The sequence below is a fragment of the Halichoeres trimaculatus genome, unplaced genomic scaffold, assembly GCF_033239565.1.
Source record: "Halichoeres trimaculatus isolate MK-OKI-2021-1 unplaced genomic scaffold, fHalTri1.1 fHalTri1_scaffold_2, whole genome shotgun sequence".
Taxonomy (NCBI): domain Eukaryota; kingdom Metazoa; phylum Chordata; class Actinopteri; order Labriformes; family Labridae; genus Halichoeres; species Halichoeres trimaculatus.
Window position 1 is genome coordinate 4,844,516 of NW_027437180.1, and position 11,782 is coordinate 4,856,297.

An 11,782-nucleotide genomic window follows, 5' to 3' on the forward strand; every position below is an offset into this window, starting at 1 on the left:
AATCTGACAGTCATCAGCATAGCAATGGAAAGCTATTCCATGCTTTCTCAGTGTAGACCCCAGAGGCAGTACATACAAGGAAAAAAAGTAACGGCCCCAAGACTGAGCACTGTGGGACTCCACATGACAGAGGAGCAGATTTGGAGACAGTTATTGGTAGTTAACTAAGGTTTTATACTAATTATGCACCTTATTGTACTTGTAATTAAATGGAACAATATAGCATTATCTGTGAACTCTTTGCATTCACAGTGATTTTTCTTCCTTGAATTAAACCCTTTGCAAACATGAAACCGCTTGTCCAAGAGGGAAATATTCTGGCGTACTCTATTTTACATTGCTGGGTATGTTTTTGACCAGGTAATTTTTTGTATGTATTTTTATGTATAAAGTGGCCTGGGCCAACATATACTTGGGTATTGTTCAGAGGCTGTAAATAACACTTAACAGATTGTCTGCGTACCTTCTGGATACTAAACTATACTACAAGCTGGGTTTACAACGTTTGATTGTTGTCACATTTCAAACAATAGCTTTACATTACTACAGATAAAAACATTACCTTATTTCTTTCCATCCATAAATTTTCTTCAACAAAAAAAATGATGTTAAGAAAAAGATCTGATCTCCATCCATTTGCTTCCATAGGTAATGCTTGTTTTTCAAAATTCACATCCTCACGACTTTGGGTGATTGTGGAATGTTTCCAAGTTTCATAATCAACACCACTCATTATGGTAAGATAAAAGGATAGCATGTTTTATTAGGGAATTACAGCTTTTTCAATATGGAGATGAAAAGCAGCTTCATCAAGAGTCAATACAGAAAACAAATATCACAGTCAAAAAAAAAACATGGTCCACAGACAAACATCACATAACAGTGAACAGAGGCATGAGAAATGAGTAGGTCATCGCCGACACACGTCCATGTAACCAGAACAGCATAGCTGAGTCTGTATACGAGCCAGCACAGCGCCGTCTAGAGGCTGATGAGTGAACTCTGCATAGCGTCTGGTACAAAAAGACATTTTGGCATCCACCTTAATGAAAGGCCTCACCCCAGTCTGTTATCTGACTCACTGAGTTTCATGGGTTTGTATAAAACTGTTGCTAACTCTGTAAACAGCGCATACTTGTGAGTTAAATATTTCTATCTGAATTTCATTCTCTGTTGAAACCTTTCAACCAACCTGTGAGTTTGAATAATGATATAGGAATAAAGACTGGATGATAATTCTCCAAAAGTGTTTTTTTACCTGCTAAGTTCAGAACAGCTGATTCAATAAGGTATTAGAGCACCTAAAAACAAGCACAGAGGATGACTCCAAATGTGATCATGAGTCCCTGGTCTTTCTTCATTCCAAGTCCTTGGCTCTGTAGGACCAGACCAAGATGAATGTTGGGTAATCTGACACATCCAGGTCAGCCTGTGACCATTGTGAACAGTTTATCCATGTCGTCATACTGCTCCAGGCCTTCCTCCAGTACAACAAGTCCAAGTCTCAGGTGATCCTCGACCTTACTCTTAATTTTTCCAATCCCAACAAAACCCTCCCACTCTCTTCATCTTCAAGAGATCACAAACACAACCCACCCCATAAATCTTAAAATCCCCACAGTGCTTCACTTCGATCTGTCCATCAGTGTCTCTATCCGCTGCCAACAGCTGCCTTCCTCATCATCTCTTCATCCTGAACAGAGAGCTCTGTCAGCTTACGTCCCAGCTTCTCATGGAGGTCCAGGTATTTGGCTACGCAGCGGTCCAGGCACACTGACTCACCCTTTGTCAGCTCTGCCTCCTTATAATGAGGTGGTACACACTTCCTGTGACAAGCATTGGTCATCCTGGGAGAGGGGGAGAAAGGGGACAGGTTTTAAAACTGCAGCGAAGTTTAAAATTACTCTATGTGGTAATACTCAGCCACTACCAGGCAAAATATGATGCAGACGACCTTACATGATGTCTCTGTTTGATATTCAAACACACTGAAATGAATAAGACTTGCACAAAGAGATAAAGCTCCTTCTGCTGGAATCAAATGTCTGTATGCAAATGTTTAAAGGGGACATATCATGCTTGTTTCTCCTTTTCACTATGTCAGACTAGGATGCCTGTAAAGCATTTCTGCCCTCAGTACAAGTCATTTAGTTCCTTCATTGCCCCACAATAGCTTTCTCAATATCCTCAGTTTAGGCCATTCTGAAGATCTTGTTGAAACGCTCCGTTTGGAGAATGACCTCCAGTAACCTCGCAACGTCACAGCCCTTTGTGCTGTGGTTGGTCAGTTCTATCAGAGGGGCGGAGGGGGTAGAGCCAGGGGGCGTTTTTTGCAGCATGGCAGTATTTACAAAATCAGCCACATTGAATGGAGCAGACCGAGCGAGTTTGCTGTTTGCCAAAACTTCACCATAAGGCATTGATAGCACTAATAAAATGGCAGAGTGTAGGATACATCCTTTTGTATTGGACCCCGAGTCAGACCCGGACGGTTCTGCAGCTCAGGAGGAAGAAAATCCACCTGGACACAGATCATCTCAGGACGCTTCAGTGTGGTGAGTCAAAGCGGTACTGTAACATGTATAGTTTATACGTGGAAATATAGGCAGACTTCACCAATAAACTATTTCTATAACAGGGCTCCATCCTGCTCCTTCACTTTACTCTGTCTGTTTTTTCCATCATGCTGAAAGTGTAGTCTAAAGATCGCCTCTACCGTCAGTTCCTCACTATGTTATTACCGCAGCATTATTGTGGTCCAGGTTCACAGTGCATGTCAGAACAAGCATGCAAATATCACAGTCTCACAAGTATTACGTCTGCTAAAACTACAGTGTTTTAACTGCTAATTCACCATGTAAAGCCGAGCTGCTCAGCAGAGCAGAGCAGAGTCCCTGCATCCAACACTCAGTCAGTCGGCTCTTGGTGGGTGTATCCCTCGGTGGCGGTTGTGTGACTAACTGACATCACAGAGGAGGAGCTGCTTTATCAGATTACTACAATAAAAAGAAAGGATCCTCGTGTCGTCATGAAGGTCGAAATCTCGCGGCCAAATGGCAATGACCTATTTTCAGAGGCATCAAATCTCGTTCTAGAATATCAGAAAAAATACAATATCTCATTTTTTGTAAATTCAGGGGGTGTAAGGTCTTGGTTTCAACTTTATTATATTATATGTAAGTATTAAATCAGGGATCAGAATGATATGTCCCCTTTAAACTGCTTATGCATTCATGGGAGTATAGTTTGGCTCAGTATGCTTTTAAGTGAATTAAAGCAAATAGGGGGGACTGCGAATATCACAAGTCTGCTGCACCAAAATAAAGAATGAGAGTCATCTTGTGGAGTCATGTGTACAGTCTGTGAGTTACACTGAGTAACTGAGGAAAATCAGAAGCTGCAGAAGTGTGCACCAGCTGCCTATGAGCTTATCATTATAACAGGCTCATCTTCAGGCACAACTCATTCAGAATCTGAATTCATATGACTCTGTGGTGTTGATGAGCTAAAAGACTAAGTTTTCATGAAGTTATTGCACAAGTTCAATTTCCCAAGAGAATCCAGAATCCATGTCCCTCATGCACACGTGTGAAAGCATTGGGGGCAGAAAGGACACTCTGTCATGTGAATAAGATAAATAACATGAGGCTGTTTAGTCTGTTTAATCAAAGAACGAGGAACAAACCTCGACCTGTATTCAAAAAACATTTTATCTTTTATCTAGCATTTCATTTTATCTTTGACTAACTCTTACTGGGGAATCCACAGAACTCTGAAGCTACAAGAAAGGGGTGGAGCTGACCCCGTTGCTATGGATGATGTCATGTTTCAGGAACCACTTGACATACTGTGCCTACAGCCTATTGTGCTAATTGTAATCAGCTGTATCTGGTTAATCGATTAGCAGATCTACATATAAGCAGCCTTTTAATGGCTGTGATTCTGGAATAACCCATGGTGAGCACCGGGGAGGCATGTTATTAAGATTTACAACTGGGATACACACAAACACAAACATGATTATCATGGTTATCAATTATTCAGTCAAATCCCTCAAAAAAAATACATGTTCCACAGAAAGTATGGCATCAGATTTTTCTTTCTCCCTCTTTTCCATCATTATACCCTCGATGGAGTGAGGCGGTACCTCTTTAGAAGCTCATTGTTATTCTATCTCTCCCTCTCTTCACAACTTTTAACTCCTCACAGCTTTAGCATTCTGTTTTCTTGCAAAAATAGTTTGAGAAATATTTAAAGAATTTTATGAGTCCTAAAATTAGGACTGACACACCCATAATTTTTGAGAGTTTCTCCTTAATTGGCAAGTGAGGAGCTACTTTCAGCTTTAAGGTGTTTTGTGAATAAAGGCCCTTATCCGTATCCTTATCCACCCTAAATGGAAAATAAATAAATTAGATTTAATGGTATGGGTATATGAGGTGTCACCACATCATAATGCAAGCTTCTCTTGACTGTTCATACCTGAACGGTTAGAGGCCTGTCAAGGAAAATTTTCTACCCCTACCATACTACCATACTCCCAACTTGTTTTTTTTATCCATTTTTTTTTTTACCTTTAAATTAACATATCTTTTTTTGTATTTATCCTGTATTTTCACCACTGATTTGTTGAAATGTTCCATCAGGCAATCTATTTGTATACTAACACCTGAAATGTCAAAATGTATCCATAGTTTGTTTTGTGTATAAAAACAGTTTTAAAGGCAAATTAAAAGTCCATTAGATATAGTCCCACTTTCCTGAAACTACAAAACAGACTCAAAAGGACAGTCATATCACACACTACAATCTAAAGTAGTATGTGATATACAGTATACCTACTACATTAGGTAGCAGGCAGTTTGAAAAACAGCCAATACTTTAAAGTTGTACTTGTTAATTAGACTATTTAATTGCTGTCCTATTAATCTTTTTCTAAGACTTCTGTCGTTAAGCACTTTGTACAAAAATGTTTTCAAATGGTGCAACAGATATATGTCAGTGAGTCAGTAGTATATATATCTGTCCTTGACTGGTATCAGGTTTTATGTTACGTTTAAAAATCAAACCGACTTGACTATGACTTTTCAGAGTCTACAAATAATAATGTCTTACCATGCTCTTGGATTGTGCATTGCTTCATTGCTGCACCATGAGAGAGCATTGATGTAATAGTGTTACATGCAGCTAATGTACTCACGGGTCAGAAGGTTTAGCTGGGATTAAAAGATGACACTATAATGTCTTCAATGAGCTTTTCTGACCTGTTAATTTGTATCTTTAACCACAGGAAGACAGCTAAAGTCAAAGGCATGTATGAAGCCATGGGATTCCCAATGATAGAGGCAGCATGTAGCCTGGTAGTGACAGTTAGCTCTCTGGTTAGCTGGTTTTGCATTTACCGGTTATACATGTCAGCCATCATCTCCACCTCCAGCTCCGCCGCCAGCTGCTGTGCCTTCATGGGATCCATCGTTGCCGCTCTCTGCAGACCTCTACCACAAACACGCCGTCCTGGTGACCCTCTCCTGCTCACAGAAGGAACCGAAAACCTGCCGCTTGCTTCGTCTTTAACCTTCAAATCTGCAAGATAAACACGTGTGTAGCACTTCCGCCAACACTTCCGCTCCTAATAAAGTTTGATTCAAAATGAATGCAACGGCAGTGCGCCCCCTACTGGTCTCACTAAAAATAAAACAAATAGAGAAAATAAACTGCTCAAACTATTTATTTTTTAAAATAAAACACACTTAACTTTAGTTATTTGCTCAAAATAAGTTTTTTTTTTATTACAGAGACAGAGAACACTTAACCGTAACAGTCTGTTCAGTTATTATAAATGTAAAATAATAAAACTATTTACAAGTACAAAGAAATGTGAAGAACATTAAGTACTTCAGTTCCTTGTATTTTTCAGTGCTTAAGTAAAAGTGTTAATGGTAAACAAACATCAATTTGAACTTTTCATGGAACCAAAAGGGAGGTCATAACCAGCACACGGTGTATGAGTCCTCCGTAAAAAGTTTATCATCACCAGACACTGACTGACGATGAAAACAGAGAGACAAGAGAGAATCATTTCTATTCCTCTAGCATCTTTGTGAACTCTCATGAACTAGAACAGAGTGGTATCCTGAGCACACCCTCAGAGCTGAAAAACAATACTCATGTCCCAAGGTTAGTCAGCCTCATCTCCAGTCACATCAATCTCCTTCACATCTTCATCTTCATCCTCCTCTAGGCTGAGGTCCACATTTCCCAGTCCATTCTCACAACGTGTGGTCTGAGGCACCCTGTCTGGTGAGTAAAGCAGAACATCCACCTCTTCTTCATCTTCATCCACTTCTCTTTGAGCACAGCCTGGTTGCTTGTCACAGTCATCGGTTTCCATCAGAGGCCACACAGTTCCCTGAGGGCACAGACCGTGGCCCACGTCTAGAGAGTCATCTTGAGGCTGGTGGGGATCGATGTGGGAGCCATTGCCATTGATCCTTCCATGTGTTGTGTCCGACTCTGCTTGATCATAGGCTTGTGTGACAAAAAAAGGAAAAAGAAAAATAGGTTTGTGGGGTCTTTGAGACCAATAAACAAATAAATACAACAGTGATCGGTAAGATTTTACATAGATCAAGTATAAAAAACAATTGGTGATTCACCTAATGCTTCAGAATAACTCTAAAGAAATGGTCACAGCCAGTCACACCACCAGATGGAGCCAGAGTAAAATTTTTGTTTTGCACCCATTTTTTCCTGTCACTTTAAATCAGCTGTTTTCTAACACAGATTCAAAGACCTCACCTTGGTGCAGGTTCCTCAGGGGCTGCTCCCTCTCAGCGGCTAACTTCTCCACCTCTTCTCCCAAGTCAGTGAAGGAAAACACTGAACTCTGCTCTGTATCAAACAAACTGACGCCTTCAGCACCAGAGCTTCTCCGGTCATCTTGCTGAGACTCACTCAGCTCAGACGCTGATTCATTTACAATCTGGTTGTGATTTACATCAACAGTACCATGGTACATGCTGTGAGCCGTGTTCACCTCTTCAGTGTTGTCAGTTGGGATATTATCCTCAGCCTTACCTTCACCTTCAGCTTTTCTTATACTTTGTGTGTTTGTTTCTTTGTCCTGGCTTTCTTTTGACTTCCTTGTTTTGAAGTGCTGCTGTTTGATAAGCTTTTGAAACTCCTTCAGAGTGACTTTTCGAGGTCGTCTGGGTTTTTTCTCTGCTGGGTTCATATTTTGGTTCACGTCTGCCTCTGCAGTGCCGGTGCTCTCAGCAGCTGAAGTCGTCTTAGGAGGATCTACCTCCACTTCACCTCGGTTCCTTTTCCTTTTTCTACCTTTCCTCTTCCTTTTATCCTCGTCCTTCTCTTCCTTTGATAGATTATTGTTGACATGTGGCTCACCTTGAACACTGTTGTTATTTTGCTCAGTGACTAAAGAAGAACTTTCTTGACTGTTTCTGTGCTTGATTTTCCGTGGCCGTCCACGCCTCTGTTTGGCGGTTGGCTTTGATCCCAATACTGAGGTCTGTTCTTGGTTTGGGTTACTTTGTGTCGCCTCAGGTCTTATTAGATACCTTCTGGTCCTGGCCCTGACCAAAGGTCGTCTGATCTCCTGACTTTCTGTGACGACTAAAGGCTCATTTGGTTTTCCTGTAAATCTGAAGGACTTGTGTGAATAAATGTTTGCCAGTTCTCTCTCCTTAGCTAACACGTTGTTGCTCGACAAACTGACTGAACAGTCACTCAGGTTTAACTGGATTTCTTTTCCATCACTGAATTTTAATTCCTTGCAGGGAAGGGAACTGTTGGGCTCACTTGGGAGCTTCCTTTTCCTCTTCCTCACATTTACTCTGGTGTCACTTTGTTTGCATTTCACATCTTTCTTGATGTTGGACTTTCTACTCGCCACTTGAGAAGACATTGTTCTTTTTTCTTTCTCCTTAGATGAGACTGCCTGGGCTCCTTCACTGTGGGGAATCAGCTTCAGTTCTTTCTGCGATCGCTTTTTCCAACACTTGCTGCTCTTGTCCTGTGGCAGAGATCCACTTTGATTGTCTTTGGGTGTGATGGCACTTAAAGGAAATCGTAGACATCCAGGTGTTTCAGTGAGCCATGACGGCCCTTGTGAAGATGGCTGTGGCTGTGTTTCAGCACTATGGTAGGTTGAGTCGCTGATGGCAGGCTGAGGTTGTGATGTCGAGTCAGATGACTCAAGTGGAGAGAGCAGTGGAGGAAGCCTTAATTCATCAAAGCAAAGCAGAGAAAAGGAATGTAAGGGCTGAGCCTGATTTCTAGCAGCTGGGGGTAAAAACTCCAGGATGTTCAGATCATGTTGTGAGGACTGCTCCCTGCACTCTGGATGATGTTGTTTATGCACACTGGAGCTGAAGGCTGATGCTGATGTTGCTACTTCATGATTTAGAGTTTGACCTTTAGAGAGCGCCATCACGCCCTGGTGGCTCAGTTCACCTCTTTGGCCTGGGGATGTGACGGATAGCTGATTTTGAAGAGAGCACTGCTGCTGCTGGGTATGCACAACATCCAGCTGCAGAGATGTAAGGCTTGAACAGCTCCGCTGGATCTGACCTGAAAAGAAATTAACAACCATTTAACAGCTGCAAATACCGCTACCATTACCTCTCTGTGTCAGACGGACAAAAACTGAGGTGGCTGTTGTTAAGATTTGGAAGTTACAACATTTAACGCAGCATCTTTGTCTTTAGCAAATGTTACACTTCACCAAGAACATCAAACTGATTTACTTAAGTTCTTTAACTTGAGTTGAAAAGTGGTTCTTTTTGATGTTTATGACCTCTGCAGAGAGAGCGATACCTAATGTGCCCTGCTGACTGTCACTCCTCTTGTCAGGTGTCAACTGTACAGTGGTTAAAAATAGGGATGTCATCTATCTTTTTTCAGATGGTCTCGCTTCTTTTTGAGGCTCTTAAAGTGATACTCCGGGATGGAACAAGTTGGGTCCTATCATAAGGTTTAGGGCAGAAATTACCCCTACAGCAGTGTTTTTGTGCAGCAGAAGCCCAGAGCGCACGCACCAAACACCCCCTCCCTGCTCCTCTGCCGGTTTCCTCTGCACTCAGACGGGGTCATATTTTACTTGACCAAAAACACAAATAAACTGACTCCTACCGAAAACACCTGATATCGGTCTGCATTCACGCTTTATTTAGAGAATTTTCAGCGCGTTACTTTCACACAAAAACACCGTTAAATAAGGCTCTAGTTCTCATCGTGTCTCTTCGTCCTGGCAGACTATCTGTGTTTAGCTGCGTTTCCACCAAGCAGTACGGGTCGGTTCAGTACGGTTTGGGACGGTTTGGGACAGTTAAGTCTGATCCCGTTTGCGTTTCCACCGCAAACTGTGCCCTCTCGTGGTGGGCGGCGTGTAAGCCGCATGCCGGAAGCCACAGCTGGTAAACAATAGCGCGACGCCGTAGCAGCTTATCCCGCGATTAAATCCAACAAAGAAGAAAACGCGACACAGTAAACAAAGAGCACGGATGGAAGACATGCAGCATTTCGTCCTCTCTGTGATTTTCATGTAACTCTCTGTTACAAAGTGCAATCGAGCTTCGTTTCAGAGAAGTCTGTGAGCCGCAAGGAGAAATGCAGCCGCTGTCGGGGTGAGTGACGATTCTTTTGACCAATCAATCGTCTGCAGTGTGTTGCTCCACCTCCCGAGAGCGGATCGGTTCAGTCTGGCACCCATACGAAAGGGTCCCAAAAAAGTGGGGACGGCTCGTCTCGGTTTTTAGGGATCCGTCCCGGGATGAGTCTGTGGAAACGCCGCTAAAAGCGCACCGTACCGAGACGAACCGACCCGGACTGCTTGGTGGAAACGCGGCTTTTGTTTATATCTGGCACGCCACGCACGGACTGATACACTAAGCGGCGAGCGCCTCGTAGCCAGCTGTGGCTCTGCAGCGGAGGTAGCGCCGTTTTACGACACCATGAGAACTAGAGCTTTATTTAGCGGTGGTTTTGTGTGATAGTAACGCGCTGAAAATTCTCTAAATAATGTATGAATGCAGACTGATATCAGATTTTTTCGGTGGGAGTCCGTTTATTTGTGTTTTTGGTCAAGTAAAATATGGCCCCGTCTGAGTGCAGAGGAAACCGGCAGAGGAGCAGGGAGGGGGTGTTTGGTGCGAGCGCCCTGGGCTTCTGCTGCACAAAAACACTGCTGTAGGGGTAATTTCTGCCCTAAACCTTGTGATAGGACCCAACTTGTTCCATCCCAGAGTATCACTTGAAAGGCGACCCACTGTTCTCTTAAGTCTGATTGGTGAGCAGCTAGAAAATTCCTAACAAGGGCTGTTTTAGAAATGATACAAAGCAGAGTCTAAAAGCTGGCTTGTGGACAAAATGTGACTGAGTTTAATCATATTTTGTCCTTTTTATAGCATTAATCAACAACTTTCAAGCCATTATGTTGTTAGATGTTTAAAACAGCAAAATAAATCTCACATAATTCAAAGTTTTGTGTCACTTTGAACTCGAGGATTTTAGAAAACGCAAAAGATTTTAGAAGGCAAATCATGAAATCACTTTAACCAAAGGGAAAATTCCACATTAAAATTCTGTGTTTATTTCGTTTGTAAACATTAAGAATAAGATATGAAAACATGTTTAATCATTTTAAAATCATCCAAATTTTGAAATATTTTAACCTCTAATTAAAATCTGCAATCTTTGGACTGAACTATTTCCACTTCTTAAGGGAATCTTAGAAGAAAATATTAGAGACCAGATACCTGTGTCTGTTGAAGAGAGACCAATTTGTGTCCCAAAATCCTGATAGCACCAGTAACCAGCTGCTCCATCACCAGCGTGGACCTGACCCTGGGCTCCGTCATTCACCACATGTTGGATCTGGCAGGAAGTAGATGCTTGGTCGTTGCTCTGCTGAGGGTGATGGGACCTCTTAGAGCTGGTCTCTAAAGGAGGCAGAATATTCAGTCCTATCATGATGTCCTCCAGCATCTTTCCAATCTGCTCATCAGTGTCCTCCACAGGAGGCTGGGGGAGTGGGACCGACTGAAGGCTATCACTTGGGTTTGGAGAGAAGCAGACAGATAGGATCTGGGATTCAGAGCTGGGGCTGGACTGGGGTGCTGCTGGGTCAGTGGAGGCGTGCTGAGGAAGTGAGGTTTTCAGTAAAGACACTGAACCTGGCTGAGCAGACGAGGGTGGAGACGCGTCGCTTGAAGGGTCAGACTGTGGACTTTTTTGATTTGAGTCGTCCTTCAGGGAAACAAAACAGGTCACGTCTGCACACAAACACATCCTAGAAGATCATCAGTTCATGAAACCTTTGTGCATTCTTACCTGCAGCACGGGAGTAAGAACTGCCAAAGTCTTATCTTTGTCTTGCAGGTTCACAACCTCCCACGCTTCTTCTTTGGTCCTCCTCCTCAGTTTCACCTGCACAGAGGGAAGAAATCACATGGGACATTTTGTCAGGAAACAAAATCCTTCATTTTTTATTTCCTTTATCCTACTTGTTTGTGCAACATGTAAGTGACAGTTCACAAAGCTGTGGCTAAAAGCTTCTTTTTTACCTTGATGGAAATCTGTGTGGCCTCCACTATCTGCTGCACCTGGGCCATCTTAGCCATGCTTCTTAACTTGCCATTGGTATAATTTTGCCTTTTCTTCACAGGATGTCCACCTCCTACCTCTAGCACCTCATGTGTTGGGGTGTGGCATCCCAAGTCTTCTTCATTTTCCCTACACACCCCTACCCCGCCATTTGTTTGTC

At 42.6% G+C, this 11,782-nt stretch overlaps 2 protein-coding genes across 2 annotated transcripts; both read right to left on the bottom strand.

The window, feature by feature from the left end:
* Positions 1 to 740: 740 nt before the first annotated feature.
* Positions 741 to 5,633, bottom strand: timm10 (translocase of inner mitochondrial membrane 10 homolog (yeast)). Its single transcript, XM_074695734.1, has 2 exons — positions 5,403 to 5,633; positions 741 to 1,847 (listed from the first exon to the last, which is right to left on the bottom strand). The coding sequence occupies exons 1-2, from the start codon at positions 5,471 to 5,473 to the stop codon at positions 1,652 to 1,654; spliced, it is 267 nt and encodes an 88-aa protein (XP_074551835.1). The 5' UTR covers positions 5,474 to 5,633; the 3' UTR covers positions 741 to 1,651.
* Positions 5,634 to 5,783: 150 nt separating this feature from the next.
* LOC141787129 (uncharacterized) lies at positions 5,784 to 11,782 on the bottom strand. The gene is made up of 5 exons (XM_074665396.1): positions 11,583 to 11,782; positions 11,350 to 11,445; positions 10,776 to 11,265; positions 6,799 to 8,589; positions 5,784 to 6,528 (listed from the first exon to the last, which is right to left on the bottom strand). The coding sequence occupies exons 1-5, from the start codon at positions 11,637 to 11,639 to the stop codon at positions 6,179 to 6,181; spliced, it is 2,784 nt and encodes a 927-aa protein (XP_074521497.1). The 5' UTR covers positions 11,640 to 11,782; the 3' UTR covers positions 5,784 to 6,178.

Coding starts and splice junctions, on each gene's coding strand:
- timm10 (XM_074695734.1), bottom strand. CDS start 5,473: ATGGATCCCATGAAGGCACAGCAGCTGGCGGCGGAGCTGGAGGTGGAG. Junction 1,848..5,402: donor ATGGCTGACATGTATAACCG/GTAAATGCAAAA, acceptor CCCCTCTCCCAG/GATGACCAATGCTTGTCACA.
- LOC141787129 (XM_074665396.1), bottom strand. CDS start 11,639: ATGGCTAAGATGGCCCAGGTGCAGCAGATAGTGGAGGCCACACAGATT. Junction 11,446..11,582: donor CCACACAGATTTCCATCAAG/GTAAAAAAGAAG, acceptor CCCTCTGTGCAG/GTGAAACTGAGGAGGAGGAC. Junction 6,529..6,798: donor CCTGAGGAACCTGCACCAAG/GTGAGGTCTTTG, acceptor TTGTCACACAAG/CCTATGATCAAGCAGAGTCG.